Genomic DNA, 24,199 nt, shown 5'->3' with positions numbered 1-24,199 from the left:
CAGGTGTACACCGTGGCAAACAAGGAATGGGTCCTGCTCTCAAGTGAAGTGGAAGATGAGACCAGACACCCAAGGTTCTCCTCTGTTCTCCATCCACACAGGTGCTATGACAGGTGCCAGGCGCTCGCTCTCTCTAAATTAGTCATTGATGGGAAAGGACCCAGTCCATTGTGGGTAGTGTCATCCCTGGGCTGGAGGTCCTGGGTTCTATAAGAGAGCAGGCTGAGCGGCCCTGGGGAGCAAGCCAGTAGGTAGCATCTTCCATGGTTCCTGCATCAGCTCCTCCTTTCAGGACGTCTGAACTGCTTGAGTTCCTGCTCTGACTTCCTTTGGTGCTGAGCAGTGATGTGGAAGTGTGAGTCAAGTAAACCCTTTCCTCGCCCAACTTGCTTTTGGTCATGACATTTCATCACAGCCACAGAAAACTCTAAGATGATTAAAAAAGTTTGTGCTAGAATGGGACATCAGAGAATCCATCTAACTTGTGGTGTTAAATAAAAATAATAATCCTGTGGTCACTCAATAGATGCCAACACAGCAGCAATCAAAACTAGTCGTGTGCAATATGAAGTCCTAGGGGGCTAGGAAAAAAACAAACAAAGCTCCAACAGAAGAATATGATCTAGCAGCTGCCCCAGGTGCTGCGCCCCCCCCCCCCCCCCGAGAGGGAAGGGCATTGTTTCCCTACCTCATTAGCCCGAATGGCACTGAATGGCCTCGTTAGTGCAGCTGGACTGTTAAATGTGCCAAGAGCTATAACTGCTGGCAAGAACGGAGCTCTCAGGACATGTGGATGACATGGTTACCCTTCCAGAGCATCCAAAAAGAAACAAACTAATACACTAATTTCAGCAAGACACATGAAGTCATCAATTCAACACAAAAATCACCAGCTTTCCAGAGACCAGGAGTCCAAAAAGCAGAGGAAACATCGGAAACACACAGAGCTTGAGTAAATAGTACTGGCGAGCCTTGAGGATGGCGCGCCTTCCAAAATCCACATCACACTGCACCCCGCAGCAGCGGTATGCAGAAGCCCTTTGGAAAGCGATTAAGAAATGAGGAGTGAACTTTCAGGAGTATATCAAGGTCTTACCAAAAGGACAATGGAGCCCCTCTGCTGTGAGGACAGAGCTCAAACCTTGGGAAAGGTGATCAGGTGCCATCTTGGAAACAGAAGATAGACTTTCCTCTTGTGTGTGTGTGTGTGTGTGTGTGTGTGTGTGTGTGTGTGTGTGTGTGTTTGTCCATTTCTATGTGTGTGTCTGTGTGGTACGTGCATCTAAGTTGTGGGTGTGCACAGATGTGCACCCATGCAGAGATCAGAGAAAAACAACTGGACTCTTTATCTTAGCTCTCCACATTAGAGCTTTGAGACCCTGGCCAGAGGCTTGCTGCCAGCCAGGCTGGCTGACCGGCTTCCGAGGATTCTCCTGCCTCTGCCTCCCATCTTGACACAGGAGCTCTGGGGTTACAGGTGTCCATTACTGCACCCAGCTACGTGGTGTCCGAGGATCCAAACTCAGGTCTTCACACTCCCACAGCAGGCATTCAGCCGTTGAGCCATACCCCAGCCCAGATTTCTGTTGTTTATAAATTACTTTGGCTTAGGAGTTTTGTTTTCAAGAGCACTAACCAGCGAAAGTGAAAGGCAAGGACACAAAGTTGTCTTCCAATGTCCACACATCCACTGTGGTGTGCACGCACCTGAACACTCACACGGGGTAGGGGGAGGACAGAGAGAAGAGAGAGGAGAGAGAAGAGTGAGAGAGAGAGTGAGTAAGAGAGGGGGGGGAGGGAGAGAGAGAGAGAGAGAGAGAGAGAGAGAGAGATCATCCAGCATCCATCTGGCACATGTTCTGCATCTGGCAGGCCAGTCCAGGTGCTGCTTGCGTCCAGAACAGATGGACCTTGAGATCAAAGGTCCAGTTCCTCTCTCAGAAATGACTAGAGCTCTTAAGGGTGAGGCCAGTGTGATAGGCCAGGGTGTAGAAAAATTTTGCACAGAGTGTCACAGTTTGGCTCTTTTAGAATGAGATTGCTGGTATCAGGAGATTCAGGAGTTCCACAAGCCTCTGATGACACCAAAAGTGCTACAGCACTTCAGCGCAGCAGAGGATGCAGGTGGACACCCAAAGCCGGCCAGAAGGCAGGCCTAGTGAGACACCAGAGGAAGGTCAGCACCAATCTTGCCTCTATGGGGCTTGCCTTGACTTCTTTGACCAGCAGTCAAGCTCTGGGTGTCCAATAACAATTCATCCCCAGAATAAATGGAGTCTCAGAGGGTCATGGTAGAGGAATGGTGCAAGTACCCTCAAGCAAGCCAGCCAACACACTTATTTATAAACCCTGGGCAGAGGGGAGGGGTTTGTGGGTGAATGTTATCTGATTCACTGGGGCTAGAGATACCAGGATACTTAATCTACATATAGTGGAACAGTACCTCATTTACACGCAGTAGCATGGGTTCCTATCTCAAGAAGGGAAACACAGTAAATTATACTATAGGTGGGGGAAGAACTTCTAGATAAGATTAAAGGTCATTTGCTGGAGGATACGATCTCCTTAGCATAGGGCGGGGTAAGACCAGGTGCTTGCTGAACAGGTTTCTTTTCAGGAAAGGGTTGGGCCTGACCTCTCTAGCAGTGCCCCACAAGGAGAGAGAGGACAGAGGGAAGAGGAGAGAGGGCAGAGATGGAGGGAGGGGGAGGGAGGGGGAGAGAGAGGGGGAGGGAGAGGGAGAGAGAGAGAGAGAGAGAGAGAGAGAGAGAGAGAGAGAGAGAGAGAGAGAGAGAGAGGAGAGGGAGGGAGAGTAAAAATAGTCAATTAAATTCTGGAAAAGAATCAAAAGAGGAATAAGATGTTTGCCTATGAGGAAACACAGCATGTTATAAAACCCTAGAATTTAAAATAGAGATTATCAACTAGGGCAATGCAACAGAATAGAGAGCCTAAAAATGGACCATCCATGTTTGGATATTTATCTGTATTTCATGGCCAGGGGTGTGTATGCAAGGGGCGGGGTTGGAACAGTTTTAGCTGCAGGCCATCCAACAGCAGACAGGACAGTGGGCCAGATATAACCAAGAGAGAGTTTGACAGCCCCTGCTCTGTTCTGTTCTTGGTATCTGCCCTAAAGAAATGTTCACACATATGGGTGAGGAACTTGAATTGGAAGCTTCACTGAAGCTCCATCTGCAAAGGACAGAAAATGACAAACTTAAACTCAACAACAGGATAATTTATCAAGAGAAGGACTAACTGACAGCAGACCCACACCACAGGGATCATGGTGACCACACACACCATGGGACCACACACACACTCCACAAGGGTCATGGTGACCACACACACCATGGGACCACACACACCCCCCAAACAGACCATGTTGACTATATACCCACTCCACATACCATAGTGAACACACTCACTCCACACATACCATGGTAAACACACACCCACTCCACACACACCATGCATCTCTGCATCCTCAAAGAATTACCTTTCCAGTTTATCACTAAGAAGTTTATCACACAGAAAACAACTAGGGAGCTTGTTAAAGAGCTGGGCAGTGAGCGTGGACCCTCCTATCCCACACCCACACAGTTAGGGTTTCTATTGCTGCAAAGAAACGCCATGACCCAGGCAGGTTGGAGAGGAAAGGGCTGATCCAGCTTACACTTCCACATTGCTGTTCATCACTGAAGGCAGTCAGGACAGGAACTCATCACACAGGCCAGAAACCCGGAGGCAGGAGCTGATGCAGAGGCCGTGGAGGGTGCTGCTCACTGGCTTGTCCCTCATGGCTTGCTCAGCCTGTTTCTTATAGAACCCAGGACCACCAGTTCAGGAATGGCCTGGCCCACTCTCTCATCAATCACTAATTAAGAAAATGGCCTACAGGCCTGTTTCTAACACAATCTTATGGAGGTATTTTCTTAATTGATGTTTCCCTTTCAGAGAACTTTAGCTTGTGTCAAGTTGGCATAAAACTATCTAGCAAGTCCCCCACCCCAGATAAACTGCAGCTGGGACATTCTAACTAAGGAGGTGACAGGCTCAATGAAATCTGAGAACATCAGAAATGTTTGCATCAAGGCCTCTAGAAAAACAAAAACAAAAACAAAAGCAGAGTATATACAAAGAAACAAAAAGAGAAATGTCATTTCCCAACAGTAAAAGTACAAGACACAAGTATCTTCAACAATTTTCAGAGAAATTACTTTGTAAGATAAAGCCCCTTATCAGATATCAACTATGCAAGGATAAAAGAAGACACCTTTTAAGATGTAAAAGGTCTCTAAAATGTGTTTCCAATGATCCTTTTCTAAGAAAGATGGTAAAGAAAGAAAGATGTGCTCCAGCAAATCACACAGTAGGGCCTGAGCAGAGGGGTGACAAGCTAGCAACAGGAACGGTTTGTATGCAGGAGGAGGAGACAGAGGGAAAGTCAGACATCTGATGGACAGCAAGTCTGAAGCGCAGTGATCCCTGTGCAAAGAGGTGAGAGGTCAGGAAGGCTCTCCAGAGGCCAGCTGGCAGACCTGCAGGTGCCTCTGACCATGTGGATTTCTATCTGAGGGATTTTTCTCCCCAGGAGAGTCTGGAAAGAAGTGATGGGAACCTCCAGCAAACAGAGTGCAAGCTGAGTCGGGAGCAGGTGGGCCAACAGTGTTTCAGGGTCCTGGCAGTGGGCACACTTCTATGATGACGACATAAACACTGGGGTTGAGCAAAGGCAGAGTAAGTCTCACACGGAAGCAAAGGGTGAGTTAGTGTAGACTTTAGGAAGATAGCTGTATCATCAGAGGGAAACTAAGAGAATTCAATGTTGCTGTTTGGGAGCTGGGGGTGTGAGGCCTGTGATAACACACTTCGTATTGAATAACAACACCTCTGTGAGGTATAGCCAGCGGACACTGTGGTGGTCCCCTAAGAGTCTATCACCTGGTGACATGACAGCCATTTGGTTTGTTCAAGTTCACACTATAAAGTACGCATCATTATGAAACACCTCCCTCTCCGTCGTTGTCATTAAGCCGCATGTGGCTAACGGCCTCTACGAGCCCACTTCACTTGACCTGATTTCTCAGATTAGTTACCCCATCCACAACTGTGTGGCACTACGATTAAATTCCAAGTTTTGGATCCTGGAGAGAGAGCTCTGAGGGCCGAGTGCTTGTCACACAAGTGATACAGCCTGAGTGTGGTGCCCCAGAACCTACATGATACTGTTATCACCGTGAATGAGCCCAGACAGTGCCCACCTCATCTGCTCATCAACAAGAGATGGTGGCTACAACAGCCCCGTGCTAGCATGTTCCTCAGAATGACACCCCCGCCCTCCGCTCTCTAGCACAAAGGAGACATGAGGCCAGCCAAGCAAAGCCTCTGGAGGGAGAGTCCACCCTGCCTTCGCCTCTGACTAGATGACAACAGGTTCACTGAGGAGGTGACATCCCCTGAAGAGACGAGAAGCAGTGACTTCCACCACTGGCTCTGACTGGTTTTCTGTGCTCCCGTGCAAGTAAACCGTAGGGCAGGTATGGCTCACTCCATCTTCACCTGACACAGCAAGATCATGCTTGCTTGCCAGGCAACGCCTTTAATCCCAGCACTGGGGAGGCAGAGGCAGGGGATTTCTGTGAGTTCAAGGCCAGCCTGGTCGGCAACAACAATAAAGCGCTATGCCAGCGCCATCACTTTGGAGAGCGCAGCCAGCTTGGTGCAGCTCTGCCTATATCTTTTATACCATCTGTCACCTTCATGAGACACAGTCAGGGGTCATCTATCCTCGACTCCAACCTGCTACACGAACAGGGCCAACAGCAGAGGAAGTGGGACTAACTTAAAGTGCGTTCTTCACTTTGTGTGGGTAGTTGCAGGCACATGGCCGCCAGCCCAGCTCATCTCAAACAAGGCCAGCAGCTGCTCCGAGTGCTTTTTTAAGCGGAGTTTATTTCTAGGTCTTTGGAGGGACGTGAGACGCTTTAGGAGGGTTTTATTTTAGAAGTCCTATACTGTGTGCCTTCTCAGAGCTTTAAAATGAGCACTCACACATGCTATAGACACATAGGCACAGCACACACATATATAAACATATCATAAAAATATATTGCACTTAGTATGAGCATTTTATTTGGGGAACAAGCAAAGGGCCCAAGAACAGGGATCTTGGCAGCCCCAGCCCTGCTGTTTTCAAGTGGATAATATGATTTGGGGGGGGGGGTCGGGGAAGAGAGCCAGCCTTAGGGAGGAAACCCAGAGAGCTTCAGTGGGTGTGCTGCAAGGGTTTTTCTTCTTCCCAAGTTCCTCTGTGGCGAGGCAGAGGGTCTGTGAGTCTGCACTGTGCTCTCAGCTGGGACAGCAGCACCAGGAGAGCAGGTGAGCAGAGCAGGGGGACCCCTCCCACTGCAGCTGACTGAGCTGGTGGGAAAAGGAGCTGAAGCCACAAGTCGGCCTCCCAGGAGAAACTAGACTCTGAGGAGAAGTCTGAGGAGACTGAGGAGACTGAGGTAGCTGAGCTGAAAGCAGGATTGTTTTCAGAGTTCGACCTCTCAGACCAGAGAGGGTAAAGCCCTGGGCTTCAGACTCCCACTGAGAAGAAAATGTACAGGCAATGGTTCACACAGCTTTGTTAGTGATGCCATGGTGAGGAGACCACATGGAGAGGGCAGCAACTGGCCATACCTGCCAAGGAGCATGGTGTTTGTAAGAACAGGCCTGCTCTAGCTCTTGGAGCTGGCCCAGCATGTTGCTCTAATTAATACGTTAATTTAACACACTTGTTTGGTTAAGGGCTTTGCATTTCCAGAATTTTAAGTTACAGCACTCAAGTCCTTTACACAGAGACCTTTGGTCTTTCCTGTCACCTTTCTCCCCACGTCATGTCAGCCTTTAGACTTCAACACAGTACCCAGGCTCCCAACTTCAAGCTGTGTGTGACAGAGCCAGGCTTCTTCTCCCTCCTGGCCATCCCAATGCTATTCTCACTCCTCGGGGTCCTCGCAGGCCCAGCTCTTTGGGGACCACAGCTCACACTAACTCCTTCCTCATGAACATGGATGCAGAAGCTGCCTTCCAGCCATAGTGCACACAGCACCTGCCTTTGTCCTCAGCGGGCTTGCACATGGCAATCCTCTCAGCTACACCAAAGGCCGCAGGGAGAGGACTGCGCCTCACTCCCCACCTTTGCTTCTGCTAGGCCTCAACCAAGGCTCTTCAGTCCCCTTTATCTGATCCTTGGACAGTGTTGCTGCAGTGAGTAACTCTTCTAGGAAGGAGCCTCTTCTTGGTTTCTGCAAAGCCACCCCTAAATGTCTATCCCTCTTTCTGGCTCCCTTCTTCACCCAACTATTAAGTATTGGTTTGTTCTAGACTTAGTGTGGATTTATCTTCTATCTCTTCACCCTTCCCCTCCCCTCCCCTCCCCCTCCCCTCCCTTCCTTCTTCCCTCCTCCTCCCCCTCCCCTCCCCCTCTCCTCCACTCCCTTCCCCTCCCGTCCCGTCCTTCTTCCCTCCCCCTCCCCTCCCCCTCCCCTCCCCCTCCCCTCCCCCTCCCCTCCCCCTCTCCTCCACTCCCTTCCCCTCCCGTCCCGTCCTTCTTCCCTCCCCCTCCCCTCCCCCTCCCCTCCCCCTCTCCCTTTCCTCCCCTCCCCCTCTCCTCCACTCCCCTCCCCTCCCCTCCCGTCCTTCTTCCCTCCTCCTCCCCCTCCCCTCCCCCTCCTCATTCCCTTCTCTCCCCCTCTCTCAGTCTCAAACAGTATCATGCATCCGAAACACCATGCACATGCTCCCCACTTTTCATTTCTAGGCTGGGCCTTTCTTCAGAGCCTTACCTGCCAAGGTTATGTCAATCCATGCTTTTTTATATTGTGAAAACAAGTTAGTTTTTCCACACAGAACACTTTGTTACCGACACAGATACACTCTAGTCTACCGTCTTGTGTTGAAAATCTAAATCACCTGGCCCCGAGATGATCCCCTTATGAGAAGCCAGGAAGACATGTGCCTGTTTACAGCCGAAGCTGACCAGAGAGACGCCCCAACTGCACAGTGGCCAGAACACCAGCACCAGAACAGGAAGACGTGGAACAAAGACCTGGACAGAGTGATCATGTGACACCTGCCTGAGATTCTCCACTGCTTGACACTGTGTTCCCCAGAAAAGATACTAAATTTAAGGATGAAGGGCCAAGTTTGTTGTGCCTAGGTGGGCTCGGTGTTGGGAAGGCTCTGATCCCAACAGGCTTGTGTCCAGTGAGCACCTGGTCTCTCTCTGCTACAATGGACACAAGCAGGAGAGCAGCAGACCCGAGGCCACTGCAAATGCCGCCTCACAGGCAGGTTGGTTTTATATTGCCTCAGAGAGGACCTTGGGGCCATGACGTCTGACCACTAAGAAAGGCTTTCTGTTGAGTAGCTGGCATCTGTGTCCCAGAATCCTACAGGCTCAAGTCATTGCAGTGTGACTGGCACTTGGGCCTTGGTAGGCAGCTGTCTGCTTGTATTTCACCCATCACCGTGCTGACGGCAGTGGCCATCCATAGCCCATCGTGGTTTCCTGAGTTACGTGTGTAAGTAGAGACGGCGCTGCTCCATAAAGGACCGAGTTGTCTCATTCAGACGCTCGTGGGAAGAAGAGGCGATGGGGCTGAGGGAGGATGAATACTTGAGTCATACAACAGAATGGGGAGCAGGAGTGAGCTGGGCGGGGTTAACTTCTGGGGAACCGGATTCACCTCTGCATAGGAATGAGTGACAGGCAGCCTGGGAGGGTCTCCCTCCAGGGGGGACCAGATCCCGGCTGGCAGAGAGCCAGGTCATCCGCTGAGGCTTCCAACTGCCACCACTAACTAAGCGAGTTCAAGGCTGAACACACAGGCTGGCTCCCTAGAGAGCAGAGTCAGGAAAGAGCAGGTTGCCTCAGCAACTCCTCTACTTCCAACCACTGGGGGATCTTGGTGAAAATGTCTTTTGCCAGCTTCCCACAGGTTTGTGCCTCCCAGAGTCAGGGCCATTGGCACCTTCCGGGGAAGCAGCAGGCTGTCAGCAGGTGCCATCCTCCTTGTTCCTTTCTTTGGTGTATGCACGCATTTTATATTGAGCATTAAAGCAGCATTTGCTAACAATATACCCATTAGTATCTGCACAGCAATAAAAAAATGTCCTGGCACAATGGTCAATAGTCTCCACCTTCCCGGGTTCTTCCAGCAGGGAAGCTGTGCTGACACACCACTGCACAGCCCCTCCTCCCTGTGCTGTACACACCACTGCACAGCCCTCCCCCCTGTGCTGTCCTCACCACTGCACAGCCCCTCCTCCCTGTGCTGTCCAAACCACTGCACAGCCCCTCCTCCCTGTGTGTCCACACCACTGCACAGCCCCCCCTCCCTGTGCTGTCCACACCACTGCACAGCCCCTCCTCCCTGTGTGTCCACACCACTGCACAGCCCCTCCTCCTGTGTGTCCTCACCACTGCACAGCCCCTCCTCCCTGTGCTGTCCTCACCACTGCACAGCCCCTCCTCCCTGTGTGTCCACACCACTGCACAGCCCCTCCTCCCTGTGCTGTCCTCACCACTGCACAGCCCCTCCTCCCTGTGTGTCCACACCACTGCACAGCCCCTCCTCCCTGTGTGTCCACACCACTGCACAGCCCCTCCTCCTTGTGTGTCCACACCACTGCACAGCCCCTCCTCCCTGTGCTGTCCTCACCACTGCACAGCCCCACCTCCCTGTGTGTCCTCACCACTGCACAGCCCCACCTCCCTGTGTGTCCTCACCATTGCACAGCCCCTCCTCCCTGTGTGTCCTCACCACTGCACAGCCCCTCCTCCCTGTGCTGTCCACACCACTGCACAGCCCCTCCTCCCTGTGCTGTCCTCACCACTGCACAGCCCCTCCTCCTGTGTGTCCACACCACTGCACATCCCTCCTCCCTGTGTGTCCTCACCACTGCACAGCCCCTCCTCCCTGTGTGTCCACACCACTGCACAGCCCCTCCTCCCTGTGTGTCCTCACCACTGCACAGCCCCTCCTCCCTGTGCTGTCCACACCACTGCACAGCCCCTCCTCCCTGTACTGTCCTCACCACTGCACAGCCCCTCCTCCCTGTGCTGTCCACACCACTGCACAGCCCCTCCTCCCTGTACTGTCCTCACCACTGCACATCCCTCCTCCCTGTGCCGTCCTCACTACTGCACAGCCCTCCTCCCTGTGCTGTCCTCACCACTGCACAGCCCCTCCTCCCTGTGTGTCCACACCACTGCACAGCCCCTCCTCCCTGTGCTGTCCTCACCACTGCACAGCCCCTCCTCCCTGTGTGTCCACACCACTGCACAGCCCCTCCTCCCTGTGCTGTCCTCACCACTGCACAGCCCCTCCTCCCTGTGTGTCCACACCACTGCACAGCCCCTCCTCCCTGTGTGTCCACACCACTGCACAGCCCCCCCTTCTGTGCTGTACACACCACTGCACAGCCCCTCCTCCCCGTGCTGCCCACACCACTGCACAGCCCCTCCTCCCTGTGCTGTACACACCACTGCACAGCCCCTCCTCCCCGTGCTGCCCACACCACTGCACAGCCCCCTCCTCCCTCTGCTGCCCACACCACTGCACAGCCCCTCCTCCTGTGTGTCCACACCACTGCACAGCCCCTCCTCCTTGTGCTGACACCACTGCACAGCCCCTCCTCCTGTGTGTCCACACCTCTGTATAAACCCCTCCCCTTCTCTCTTCCACTCTATTCAATGAAGTACAAAACATTATTTCACTCAACACAGCATTGTGCTAAGTGTGATAAATGTCATTATATGTTGTTTGTCTGACCTCCCTAGATCAGTGAGCATCACAAGGATTGAATATCTAAGTGTTTCTTTAAGCTACAGCAGCTGGGACAGGACAGAACATGTGATGTTCCCAATGACTTGTCCTGAGGGACCTGCCTGAACCAGGAGAGCCAGCAGAGGGCTCGCAAACAAGATGTCTGCTAAGACAGAGTCTGAAGCATCAGGATTTGGTGGGCAGAGAGGGCACCTCAGGAGATCAGAAGCCTGTGTGAGGGACCTGTGGCTTGGGCAGGGCAGGGGCAGGAGGGGGGCGGGTGGCTTGTAGGGATAAGGGCTAGCAGGACAGGCTTCAAAACAATGCTGGGCCAAGCCTCAGAAACCATCGTTCTGAGAAGATGGGAAACCACAGTTGAGCCATATTTTTAAAAGATTTTTTTTCATGTATGCGTGTTTTGCACATATGAAGAGATAGGTATGTACACCAAATATGAAGCGTGCAGAAGAGGGTGACGGATTCCCTGGGACTCAAGTTACAGAAAGGCCATTGTGAGCTGCCATGTGGGTGCTGGGAACTGAACCCAGGTCCTCGGCAAGAGCAGCAAGTGCTGTTGGCCACTGAGCCATCTCTTCCTAACAATGGGGTGTTAAAGGGAGCTGGAGTTCTAGAAGAACCATCTCGAGGCACGAGGAGGGTGGTGAACTGAGGGGGGCAAACATGGAAGAGCAGCTAATTAGATGCTATTTGTTTACCAGGTACAAACTGAGAGCTGCACAGATCTGGAGGGTTCCAGTGGCTACACAGTGACTGAAAGAGACCTCAGCATCAAAGCAGGAGGCAGGAGAGACAGTGGCTATCAGAGAAGGACAAGCTGATGGTTTTGGCTTCTAGTTAGCTGACAAGTGATGGTCCCATTAAAATAGAGCACATATCTGAAGATGGGGGAACACAGGCTCAGGGAGGGAGTCAAAAAAGAAGTTCAGCAACCAGCTGGACCCACGAGGCACAGCACCATTAATGAAGATGGTTTTAAGTTACTGAAGTCTGGGCTGGAGAGATGGTCCTGTGGCTAAGAGCACTTGCTGTCCTTCCGAGGACCGTGTGGAATTCCTGGCACTCACGTGGCAGCTCACAACCACCAGCAACTCCAGTCCCAGAGGATCTGATGCTTTCTTCTAGCACTGAATGCAATGTGCCACACAAGCATCTATACAGACAAACCACTCACACATATAAAATAAAATAAAATGATCACAGTCAAATATGCTATTTTAAAAAATGTTTTGTGAAAAGAGTGTATGTTCTAGAGCTGTATTATTCAACATGGCAGGCAGAAACCACAATTAAGCTACCTAGATTGAAATCAATTATATAAAATATGGGGGCTAGAGAGATGACGCAGCAGTTAAGAGCCTGAGCTGCTTTTCCAGAGGACCTGGGTGCCATTCCCAGCATCTACCTGGCAGTTCACAAGCACCTGTAACTCTGGTCCTGGGTGATCCAATGCCCCTGTCTGGCATCTGTGATTGCCAGCCATGCACATGGTGCAGAACCAGACATGCAGGCACAGGCTGGCTAGTCTTGCCTAATTTGACACAAACTAGAGTTATCTGAAAGGAAGAATCCTCAGTTGAGAAAATGTCTCCAGAAGATGCAGCTGTAAGGAAACCATGATAAGGTAGAGAGTACCAAGTCCACAAAGTTGTCCTCTGACTCCCACACACGCACCCCCAATAATTATAAGTAAATTAATTTTTATATTTCAGTGGTATGCATTCTGAGTGCCAAAGGAAAACAGGTTCTCTGCTAAATTATAAGAGACAGAACAGTGAGAAAGACTCCAGTAGACAGTGAAAGAAGAGCTGAGAAGGAACAGCTCCGGACGTGTTAGGTGTGCACCGACAACCCCAGGCCCACTCAGACACTGAGAGGAACAGTGGGGCCTGCGTGGTTTTTGGATGGTGGCTCTGTGCTCTACAGCCACGAACACTATGGCAGCTGACATGGGCTGTCAACCTGACACAGAATCCCTAAAACAAACCTCTTTTCTTGATTGGGCTAACTGAGGTGACCTCTCCTGCACGTGAGGGGGCATCACTGTCCCACAGACCAGGATGCCATACTAAATGTAAAAGGATGAAAGAGCTGAGAGGAGCAGCATCCAGGCAGCGGCCTCATGCTCCTGCGCAGCCCGGCCTTGTCCTCATGATGGGTCCCTTAAACTGCGACACAAAAGCAGCTTTCCTTCCCCAAGTAGTTTTTGTCCCAACAGTGAGAGAATCAATACAAACAACGATCCAGGCTTCCAGGACAAACTACAGCTGATATATTTTGGAAAGGTTTTATAAATCATATTAACAAATATGTGAATTGGATATATTTGTAATATATAAAAGAATTATTTCACCAAAAAATATATATGGTTATTATGCACCTGGGTGCCTGAATTGTGGATGTAACGTCAAATGCGGTGCACACACAAGGGCCTTGCGGTCATTGCCCTACAATGTGGCAAATCCTGTACTCAAGAGCTTCCAGTGAGCGAGTTTTCCTCTTCGGTTTATTACCAGCTCAGTGTAGTTCAGTCAGCAACAGGTCACAGAGAACAGTTTGGTTACCCCCTTTAGTTCAGATCCATGAGTCCATGACTCAGAGCCCCCACAGTGCCTCACATTCAGTTCAAGGTTAATACTAGAGCCTTCTTGAAGGAACAAAGAAACACAGTACCCAAGGCTGGGTGGGAAAGAAACCTTTGAATTTGATGGTAACCCCTGGCTTCCAGGCTTCGAGGAGGAACATTCAGCCTTGATAAAGAAGGCACCCTGAAGACGTGGCCTTGCATGGCATCTGCCTGATGCTGCCATCACTAGAATTCATAGACATTTCTCGCCTTCTGGGTGCTGAGCACCATTATTAAATAAAAACTTTATTTATTAAATAAAATATTTATTTTTAAGACTTATTTTAGTTGTGTATGTGTGTGTGCGCGCGCACACATGCACGTGTGACTATAGGTCTGTGCATATGTGTGGAGTACTCTCAGAAGCAGAAGATGGCGTCAGATCCCCCTGGAACAAGAGTTCCAGAAAGTTGTGAGCACCCCTGTGGGCACTGGAAACCAAACCCAGGTCCTCTGGAAGAGTGACTAGCGCTCTTAACCACCACCGAGCCGTCTCTCCGGTCCCCGGGTGCTTGTCTATGAATGTGCGTGCGCACACTTACTTTCTCCCAATGTGCTGCTTTGCTGTGTGCACCCTGTGTCTGCGTTTATGGAGATGACCGTCCCTCTGCATCATGGCTGTCTCTAGTGAAACGTGCTTCAGTGCTTTCGTTCTATCTCGATGATTTTCTAAAACGTATTTGCTTTGGTCTCATGCACCGGGTAGAATTTAACCACATTAATCATTTTTTATCCCAGTGAAATCTCTTTTGTGTCTCGCATCCTGCCACGAGAGCAGACACTGACACATTTCCTTTTGGGTCATTCTTCGGGTTGGCAGGGCACTGTTCATATTCAGAAACACTGATTTCCTACGGGATTCTCAAGTGTTGCCTGCCACATTTACAAGGCAAAATATGTGTGTGGTGGCTTCAAACATCTGTGAAGGGAAGTGTTCAATTAATTTCCCAGTCTTTATCCATAGATACAGAATGTGGTTTTACCCCTTAACTGCCTTCCACGCTAGCGCACGGGCAGCTTCTACCACAAGTTAAAATGCCAGCATCACTCAGGACTGGCAAGGGCATCTGGGAGGATGGGGGCTTGACATCTTGTGTACAGGATGGCAAGTGTGAGTGCTCAGAGTGAGCTGTGGCCATGAGAAACCCCCTCACCTGACAGTCTTATTCCCTGATTATGTGATCCACAGAAATACAATTTATACTGAAGTGCTTAACAAGAGAGCAATTAGGCACATCACCAAGTGTCCACACTAGGGCTCTGCGCAGATCTGCTGGCGTGGAGGGGCAGCTGAAACACCACCATAGCACTTATCGTAAATGGCTGTGCTGAGTGTGCGTGCACAAGAAAAACATACTTAAAAGAATGAATTCTAATGTGAATTTTGCTATTTATTCTTCCCTGGATTTCTTCATTTTTCTATAATAAACGCCTAGACTTTTATAGTTGCAATATCCATTCATTTCTCTATCCAACCAGCCAGCCATTCATGTAAACCGTGGTTGGTTTTGAACCCTCCTCCACCCATCCCCGAGTCGGGACTCTTAGAGACACATGGCCTTTGAAACTGTCTGGCAAGAACTGCTTGTATTAGAGCGAGCCTGGTGTCCACCACCCTCCCAGCCAGTCCCTTTTTGCTCAGCTGTCCCCTACCACAAAGGCAAGGATGGCTCCTGCTCACCAAGGTCTCCCGGACACAGGGCATACCCAGCAGCCTCCGGGCTCCACTCTCCACAGTGACTCCCAGCCAGTTGAGCGCTGCCCAGCACCAGAGGTCCTCATGGCTGCCGTGCCAGTAGCTCACAAATGCAAATGTCATCGCCGTAGAAAACAGTGTCCCCAGGAGGCCATGCTGGGACCCACCCAGTGGTATGTACACATATCTGGAGAAAGAAGAAGCCATGAGAAGGTTTGCCAATGGCTGGAGGGATGCACCTGCCTCTCCCTGTTCTCTAGCTTGACTCCAACTAATACCAACATTATCGTTTAAGATACAAAGATCTGGGGACTGAAGATCAACAGTTAAGAGCATTAGCTGCTCTTCCAGAGGATCTGGGTTTAATTCCCAGCACCCACATGTCTGTAGCTCCTGCTCCAGGGGTCCCAACACCCTCACACAGGTATGCATGCAATCAAAAGCCAATGTACATTAAAAATAAAAGTTTACAAAGATTCCCCTTACAGGAAACTGTAGGTGACCCCGTGAATTCTCCACCTCATTCATTGTTGGTACAACCCCAAACTTCCACGGGGTGTGGCTGTAGGCCAGATGAACATGCATGCCAAGGAGCCCTTATTGTGGCAAAATTTCACTTGCAAGAGGCAAGAGGGACAGCAATGACTTTACAGTCCCTGAATGGGTGTGCCCAGCTGTGGAGTCCACCACAAGGAGCCAACTAAGCTGCTGGCATTGCTAAGGACACTGACCATCACAGACGTGTGCATTTCACAGCACAGACTCCTAAGTTTATGGCAAACCCATTGCTTAAACACAGTTGCTAAAAGCAGGCTCTTAACATGGTAGACGTAGGTAGGACGCGTAAGAAGGCTAACAGGTCAGCTCACAGATGGAGATGAACGCTGGACTCGCAGGAGTGCAGGGCCACACCCCTCACCCTCTGCCCAGTGCAGGCGGTCCTCAGACACTTCTCATCCCTGAGCGACTAACGCCCAGGGCTATGAGAGTCTGGATGCTCAGGCATGTGCCCTCTTCCCTGGGCTTTTGAGAGGCCACAAGCCTTGGTTCATGGTGGTCATTTCCTCCTCCTAGTTCCATTTCTATGCAGGAAGGTGGCAAGCGGCCTTTGTCTGAATATGTGGTGTCTGCTGAGCCACTTCACAAGAATCTTTTTACTTGGTTCTTTCAAGCACCATGTGGTTGACTCCTGCCATCCCAGAGTCCCTAGAAGTTAGCATTTGTACATGCACCATTTGTTTACTGTTGGAAGAAGTCTTAACAACCATTTTCAATAGAACTACTTCTCAGAAGAAGCCAAAAAATGAACAAAACTATTCAGATCTGAAATAAATGACCCAAACTAGGTGTTTTATTTGAAACCATTGAAATGATGCATAAAAGGTAAGCATCTGACTGAGACACCGTGTGGTGGTTCAATAGCTGTGTACATTGTGCAAGGTCGTCAGCCCTAGCATTCAAGACCTGTGCATGCTGGGAGAGCGGCTCACCACATCCCGAGCCCTGCTCCAACTTCTGTTTTTCTTTGTGATGAAGTCTTTCAGAACCATTTCTCCAAGCATCTCTAAACACGTACTTCACCGTCCTCAGTAGTCGCTGTCAGGTCCCAAAGAGACCACGACAAGTCTCACTCAGTGCCTGTGGCTCCTCACAGCTCTTCTCTCCGTGCCCCCATCCCTAGCCCTCCTCCCAGATGCTGGGCCTCTGATTTCATGTAACTCAGCCATGCCACCTGCTTTCTTGGTCCCCATGTTCTCTCTCTGTCCTCTTGTCCTCTCTCCCCTCTCTTGGCTTCCTCTCACTCTTCTCTCATGGCCTGGTCTGTTGTGCTGGCCAAGTTCTGTCTGGACCTTCCTCAGCCATACCTCAGAGCAGCTGTGTCCTCGCTTTTCCTTCAGTCCCCTCCCAATGCACCAGGACACGTGGACTTCTTGTCCTGGCTAACTGGGGTGGGAACTACTTTTGGCCGTGGCTGAGGTTGGTTGAGTTCTAGGTCTCACAGAGGACTGTACCATGAAGCTGCAAATCCTCCACACAAAGACTTTCTCTTTCTTGGGCTCCGCTAAGCCCCTACATGTTGGCCTTGGAGCTCATGCTTGTCTGGCCTGCACTGCCCAGTTATAGCAAAGAATCCTGCGGGTCAGTTGAGGGGGGATCTCCTGCCCTACCTGATCACTCTTAATGTCCTAATTGCCTTCCCTTCACCCAGCCACACCTTGGTCAGCCTGACCTCTTTACAGGGAGGACCCCCACCCCCTACGTGGGAGACTGGAGTAGTGGTGCTCAGTAGGCAAAACATTTGCATGACAAGCACAAGGACCTGAGTTCAAGTCCTAGAACTCACTCTCTTCCCCAAAAGTGTGGCTTTAAAGACACATGTAACTCCAGTACCAAGGGGGCAGGGAAGGGTGGATCCATGGCTTGTTGCCCTCATCTGCTTGTCTCTAAAAGCATGTTGACAGCTCCTGAGAAATGACACTGAATTTGTCCTCTGGCTTCCATGTGTGTACACACATGTACATGTACCTGCACACACATGTACCTACACATAGACAGGCACATAAAGAATCCCACTAGGTCTATTCAACCAGGGGCTCCCTATTCCTATGGTCTATCCAGTTGTTTCCCACTTGGAGCACAGAGGCTCTGTGGGTGTCTTACCCACACCATGTGCACAACTGAGTCCAGTTTCACACTGAGCCTTTCCTCCAATCCCACCTCACAACAGTCCTTGCATAAAACATGTGCTTAGCACTTACTGTCCATCACCATTTCCTGTCACAGCCTTCACTCTCACTGTTCCCCTGTCACAGCCTTCACTCTCACTGTTTCTCTGTCACAGCCTTCACTCTCACTGTTTCCCTGTCACAGCCTTCACTCTCACTGTTTCCCTGTCACAGCCTTCACTTTCACTGTTTCCTGTCACAGCCTTCACTCTCACTGTTTCCTGTCACAGCCTTCACTCTCACTGTTTCCTGTCACAGCCTTCACTCTCACTGTTTCCCTGTCACAGCCTTCACTCTCACTGTTTCCCTGTCACAGCCTTCACTCTCACTGTTCCCGTCACAGCCTTCACTCTCACTGTTTCCCTGTCACAGCCTTCACTCTCACTGTTTCCCTGTCACAGCCTTCACTCTCACTGTTTCCCTGTCACAGCCTTCACTCTCACTGTTTCCTGTCACAGCCTTCACTCTCATTGTTTCCTGTCACAGTCTTCACTCTCACTGTTCCCCTGTCACAGCCTTCACTCTCACTGTTCCCCTGTCACAGCCTTCACTCTCACTGTTTCCCTGTCACAGCCTTCACTCTCACTGTTTCCCTGTCACAACCTTCACTCTCACTGTTTCTCTGTCACAGCCTTCACTCTCACTGTTTCCTGTCACAGTCTTCACTCTCACTGTTTCCTGTCACAGTCTTCACTCTCACTGTTTCCTGTCACAGCCTTCACTCTCACTGTTTCCCTGTCACAGCCTTCACTCTCACTGTTTCTTGTCACAGTCTTCACTCTCACTGTTTTCTGTCACAGCCTTCACTCTCACTGTTTCCCTGTCACAGCCTTCACTCTCACTGTTTCTTGTCACAGTCTTCACTCTCACTGTTTCCCTGTCACAGCCTTCACTCTCACTGTTTCCTGTCACAGCCTTCACTCTCACTGTTTCCTGTCACAGCCTTCACTCTCACTGTTTCCTGTCACAGCCTTCACTCTCACTGTTTCCCTGTCACAGCCTTCACTCTCACTGTTTCCCTGTCACAGCCTTCACTCTCACTGTTCCCGTCACAGCCTTCACTCTCACTGTTCCCCTGTCACAGCCTTCACTCTCACTGTTTCCCTGTCACAGCCTTCACTCTCACTGTTTCCCTGTCACAACCTTCACTCTCACTGTTTCTCTGTCACAGCCTTCACTCTCACTGTTTCCTGTCACAGTCTTCACTCTCACTGTTTCCTGTCACAGTCTTCACTCTCACTGTTTCCTGTCACAGCCTTCACTCTCACTGTTTCCCTGTCACAGCCTTCACTCTCACTGTTTCTTGTCACAGTCTTCACTCTCACTGTTTTCTGTCACAGCCTTCACTCTCACTGTTTCCCTGTCACAGCCTTCACTCTCACTGTTTCTTGTCACAGTCTTCACTCTCACTGTTTCCCTGTCACAGCCTTCACTCTCACTGTTTCCTGTCACAGCCTTCACTCTCACTGTTTCCTGTCACAGCCTTCACTCTCACTGTTTCCTGTCACAGCCTTCACTCTCACTGTTTCCCTGTCACAGCCTTCACTCTCACTGTTCCCCTGTCACAGTCTTCACTCTCACTGTTTCCTGTCACAGCCTTCACTCTCACTGTTTCCCTGTCACAGCCTTCACTCTCACTGTTTCTTGTCACAGTCTTCACTCTCACTGTTTCCCTGTCACAGCCTTCACTCTCACTGTTTCCTGTCACAGCCTTCACTCTCACTGTTTCCTGTCACAGCCTTCACTCTCACTGTTTCCTGTCACAGCCTTCACTCTCACTGTTTCCTGTCACAGCCTTCACTCTCACTGTTTCCTGTCACAGCCTTCACTCTCACTGTTCCCCTGTCACAGCCTTCACTCTCACTGTTCCCCTGTCACAGCCTTCACTCTCACTGTTTCCCTGTCACAGCCTTCACTCTCACTGTTCCCCTGTCACAGCCTTCACTCTCACTGTTTTCCTGTCACAGTCTTCACTCTCACTGTTTCCCTGTCACAGCCTTCACTCTCACTGTTCCCCTGTCACAGCCTTCACTCTCACTGTTTCCCTGTCACAGCCTTCACTCTCACTGTTCCCCTGTCACAGCCTTCACTCTCACTGTTCCCCTGTCACAGCCTTCACTCTCACTGTTCCCCTGTCACAGCCTTCACTCTCACTGTTCCCCTGTCACAGCCTTCACTCTCACTGTTCCCCTGTCACAGTCTTCACTCTCACTGTTTCCCTGTCACAGCCTTCACTCTCACTGTTCCCCTGTCACAGTCTTCACTCTCACTGTTCCCCTGTCACAGTCTTCACTCTCACTGTTTCCTGTCACAGCCTTCACTCTCACTGTTTCCCTGTCACAGCCTTCACTCTCACTGTTTCCCTGTCACAGCCTTCACTCTCAAATGCCTTTTTAGTTTAGACAATGTTGGGCAATCACCTTAGCTAATCCCATCTTATGGGTGAGGAACCCGAGGCTGAGAAGTTAGCTTGATCACGAAACTCATCAAGGAAAAGAGAGGGCAAGAGCGCCACCAAAGCTAATGCTTTCCTTGAACCTGAGACTCATTGAAAACACTGTCTGTCTTCATAGTCACAAAGACTGCTGAAGTCACGTGACATTGGAGCCACTTGAGAAATGAGTGGGGAAAACGACCGTTCTGGCAATCGAATTAGTAGCTCTGAGCCTCCACACCAGATGACTATGCATCAGGGCATAAGGAGCTCAATCCCTAGGCTGAAAAACTAAAATGAAAGCTGAGACAGGTGATCATTGGAAAGTGTGTCTAGACTCGTAGGTAGTAAGTTCTTGGAAAAACTGAGACCATGTCTCAAAAACAAACAACAGAAAGGTGGCTGGCACCTGAGAAAAAGCACCTGTGGCCATCCTCTGGATTGTACACACATATGCACACACACATGCACAGATAATTCTATATGCACGTGTATACATACACACAGCTGCACACATACACACACAGATAATCCTGTACACACATGTGCACACACATGCACATACACACAGCTGCACACACCTGCACAGATAATCCTATACACACTTGTGTATATACACACCTGCACAGATAATCCTACACACACATGTGTACACAAACACATGCACAGCTAATCCTGTGCACACAGGGAGTGCTTCCGGCATTTCCTTAGCCTTCAAGGCCCCCAGGGCATTATGAGGCACAAAGACCCAGGGTGTTCCTGCACTCACAGAGGCCTGCCTGGCTCTGAAACAACAGCAGGTCTTGCTGTGAAGCTACACGCCATGGTGCCAAATCCATAGGGAAGGCTTAACAGTGTGGGGGAGAAGGCGAGAAAGTGCAGCAGGCATGAGGACAGGAAAGGGTTCTCTAGGCAGAGAGAAGAAGGCTAGAGCTGCTGGAGGGAGCCCTGAGCCTGAGAACACCTGCGGGGCACAGGTCTTGCTTGGAGCTCTGCCGCCCCCTAGAGGCTTCCTGGTTAGCAGCGTGCACTGCTCAGCGGGGTCAGTTCACATGCTAAGACTGCATACACTAAAGAAAAATGCACTTCACATGTCAGAAAACCCAGCACAGAATAAAAGCTCGTTGTGCCTCGTACCACTGAGCCTGGGTCCAGCTCCAAAAGGCACCTGCCTGCAAGCTCAGGGTGCTGCAGCGACCAGCCCTTCCTCACGTGGAGCTATTTTAAGCCACGAGCTCTTACTTTGCTTTTGAAACTGACAGCTGACCAAAAACAGTCTCTGGAAATTCTTTATATCCGAGGAATTAAGATATTGCAGGTGTCCACGGACACATACCACTCTGTTCCAAACCAGAAGGAGGGAGAACTTTCCCTCTTGTTTCTAGAAGAAAGTAGGTGTGGCAAGGAGAGAGAACGGGGCTGTCTCTCTTTAACAGAGTCTCCCAGCCTGGTTCTGTGTGTACTAAGGACAGAGGCATGTCTGCCTCAGAAAGGCAGCCACAGGAGCCACTCCAAAGAGCCTCGCCGCCACTGATCTCCCGGCAGAAGACCCGCTCAGCACAGCAAAAACGCAAACATTCCTTCTTGTGGGGACACTGAGAGTAAGTCAGCATGAAGCCTGGTCCTGCCTGGCCACACTGAGTGGTCACTGTCTGCTCGGAATGCTGCTTGAAGGCCAGAATCTCTGCAGGTGCTACCTTCATGCAGAAACATCTCACGGAACTAACGCAGCATGGATGCCCCACGGGATGCTACATATGACTGGTAAACGGCGTTCACTACATCTGCTCCTGACTGGCTGCCCATGCCAGATGCTTTCTGCATACTGTAGTTATTAAGACAAGTTTCCGGAAATGACGACAGCTGGCTTGCCCGAGAGGCCCAGCTAAACCTAGTGTGCTCTCTGGCAACACTATCACAGCGGGAGTGTCCCCAGCGGTAAATGCCCCCTCCCAATTTAATCCAATCTACAGATTAGTCTCAGCAGACATATCCATTAGTCCTTTTGGAGACATGACCTCTCACTGAAGCACAGTGGGCCTCAAACTCCTCACAATCTTCTTGCCTCAACCTCCCCAGGGCTAGGGGTACCACCACGTACTGCCTGTTATTAACTAAAACTTGGTCATCTTGATTGGGAGAACAATGCTCCTTTATGAAGGTGTGCATCCATTAAAGCGCTTAAGGCAACCCAGAGGCACCAAAATAGATCCGTGCCACACTAAGGAATGAAACCAGAGCAAGTCCTCTCGAGTTAATTTGACCGAGAACAAGCCCACACTTCAATTCTTCATTTCTCCCCCTGTGTCTGCCCGTAGTTTGTGGTTACCGGCTGATCTGTACTCTGTCTGTTGTGTGCATCTGAAACTGTTTTGCTCATTATGTCTGTGTGCTGCTGTGCCTCTCCCCAGCCAGGGACTCTGCTCTGTACTTACTGAAAAGCATGGAAACCACGTCGTGGGAGATGGAATGAGGGATTCTTTACAGAATCTTCAAGCGAGCTTTACAAAGAAAGAAGATGACTAACTGACCCTGAACAGCACTCAAGAGCAGAGCGAACACTATGAAGCTGTATCTACCTATCGCTTGCAGTACTCAGGGTGGAATTTGTTCTATGGCTGTTCTCGGTCTGTTGGCTTTTTTCAGCACCACAGTACATACATACACATACAATGCTCTGAGTCATGGCCTTGTACTAGCCTGGGCTCTAGAAGCTGACTGCGTGGGAAATCTACGGCAAGCAAGGTCAATTATATCGTTCTCTTAAAGGCAAGTTTAACTGAGACAGGCTGAGTACACAGTAGGCTAGTAGGCTAATTACATAGTCTTAAGTCATCTCAAGACATATAATTAACTTGGCTGCGAGGTCCAAGGAAAGCTCGGTCTCTCTGGGGTCAAGAGATGTTCAGAGCAATGTGCCACCACAAACGTGTTTGGGCTAGTGACTCCATGAGCTTTAGACATAGTCATAGGCATAGGGCTGAGCTTCAACCCTCCAAGCCACATCTAGTCCATTTTTAAGCATCATGTTTATGTAATTAGATGCCCATATTTTTTAAAGTCACAGTCTCGCTGGTAGCTCTGAGGGTTGAAGCTCAGCCCAAGACTGTGCCTAACGCTTAGAGAAACACTCAGCTTGGTCTTCAGATTCCAAAACCCAGGGTGTATCCCTCCAGAGCTCTGTTGCCTTCCCAGGGCAGGGATTGTCAAAAGGCTGGAAAAGGCTGGTCCAAGGCAGCAGCGATGTGCAAGACAAGGAGAGCATGCTTAGGAGCTGCAGGCATGCCTCGGTCCTGCTGGGCCACTTACCAGCCTCAGGACCCCCATGCCTGTCAAACGCCTGCTCCACTGCAGAGCCTCAGCCAGTATGGACAGAGGATACAGTCACCTTCTTCCTCTGTGTGAGCATCTGGGAGTTCTGGGAGGCTTATGCTCCTGCTCACTTGTGGCAAGGATACTTAGTGAGATAGAGATCCAGGCGAGGCTGTGAGTGACAGGGCAGCAAGGCCAGGCATCTCTCAGGAATGTCTTCATCTTGTTGAGATCAGTACCCACTGATGAGTAATGCATCCTTTTTGCTCACACCCTGCCCTGGCAACTCCCATTCTTCCCTCTGCTCTACACAATCAACTATGATGGGTCGTTCAGGAGATGGTCCTCTGGACCAGTTGGCTTCTCTTGGCCAAACACTCCCCAGGCTCATTCATCAACGTTGCCCCAACAGGGAGGACTTCCTGATTACAAATGAACACCTGCACACTTACCAATGGGCCAGCAGCACAAGAAATACCTTGCTACTTATTATGGACTGGATCTAAAATGTCCTACTCCCAGCAGGTGTTCCGGGAAGCAGGCTACTTGAAGCAGGCCTCTGAA

At 50.4% G+C, this 24,199-nt stretch overlaps 1 protein-coding gene across 2 annotated transcripts in view; it reads right to left on the bottom strand.

The window, feature by feature from the left end:
• The window catches only part of HHAT (hedgehog acyltransferase), a 252,165-nt gene that overhangs the window by 47,292 nt on the left and 180,674 nt on the right, over positions 1-24,199 (bottom strand). For both annotated transcript variants that reach the window (XM_084794948.1, XM_084794947.1), the window contains exon 10: positions 15,149-15,350. In XM_084794948.1, coding sequence (XP_084651074.1) covers positions 15,149-15,350 — 202 coding nt within the window. The remainder of the gene's footprint in view (positions 1-15,148; positions 15,351-24,199) is intronic.

Source organism: Acomys minous, assembly GCF_964271855.1.
Source record: "Acomys minous genome assembly, chromosome: 1".
In the NCBI taxonomy this organism is placed as follows: domain Eukaryota; kingdom Metazoa; phylum Chordata; class Mammalia; order Rodentia; family Muridae; genus Acomys; species Acomys minous.
Note: the sequence above shows the minus strand (reverse complement) of the source record. Positions and strands in the feature narration are given on the sequence as shown.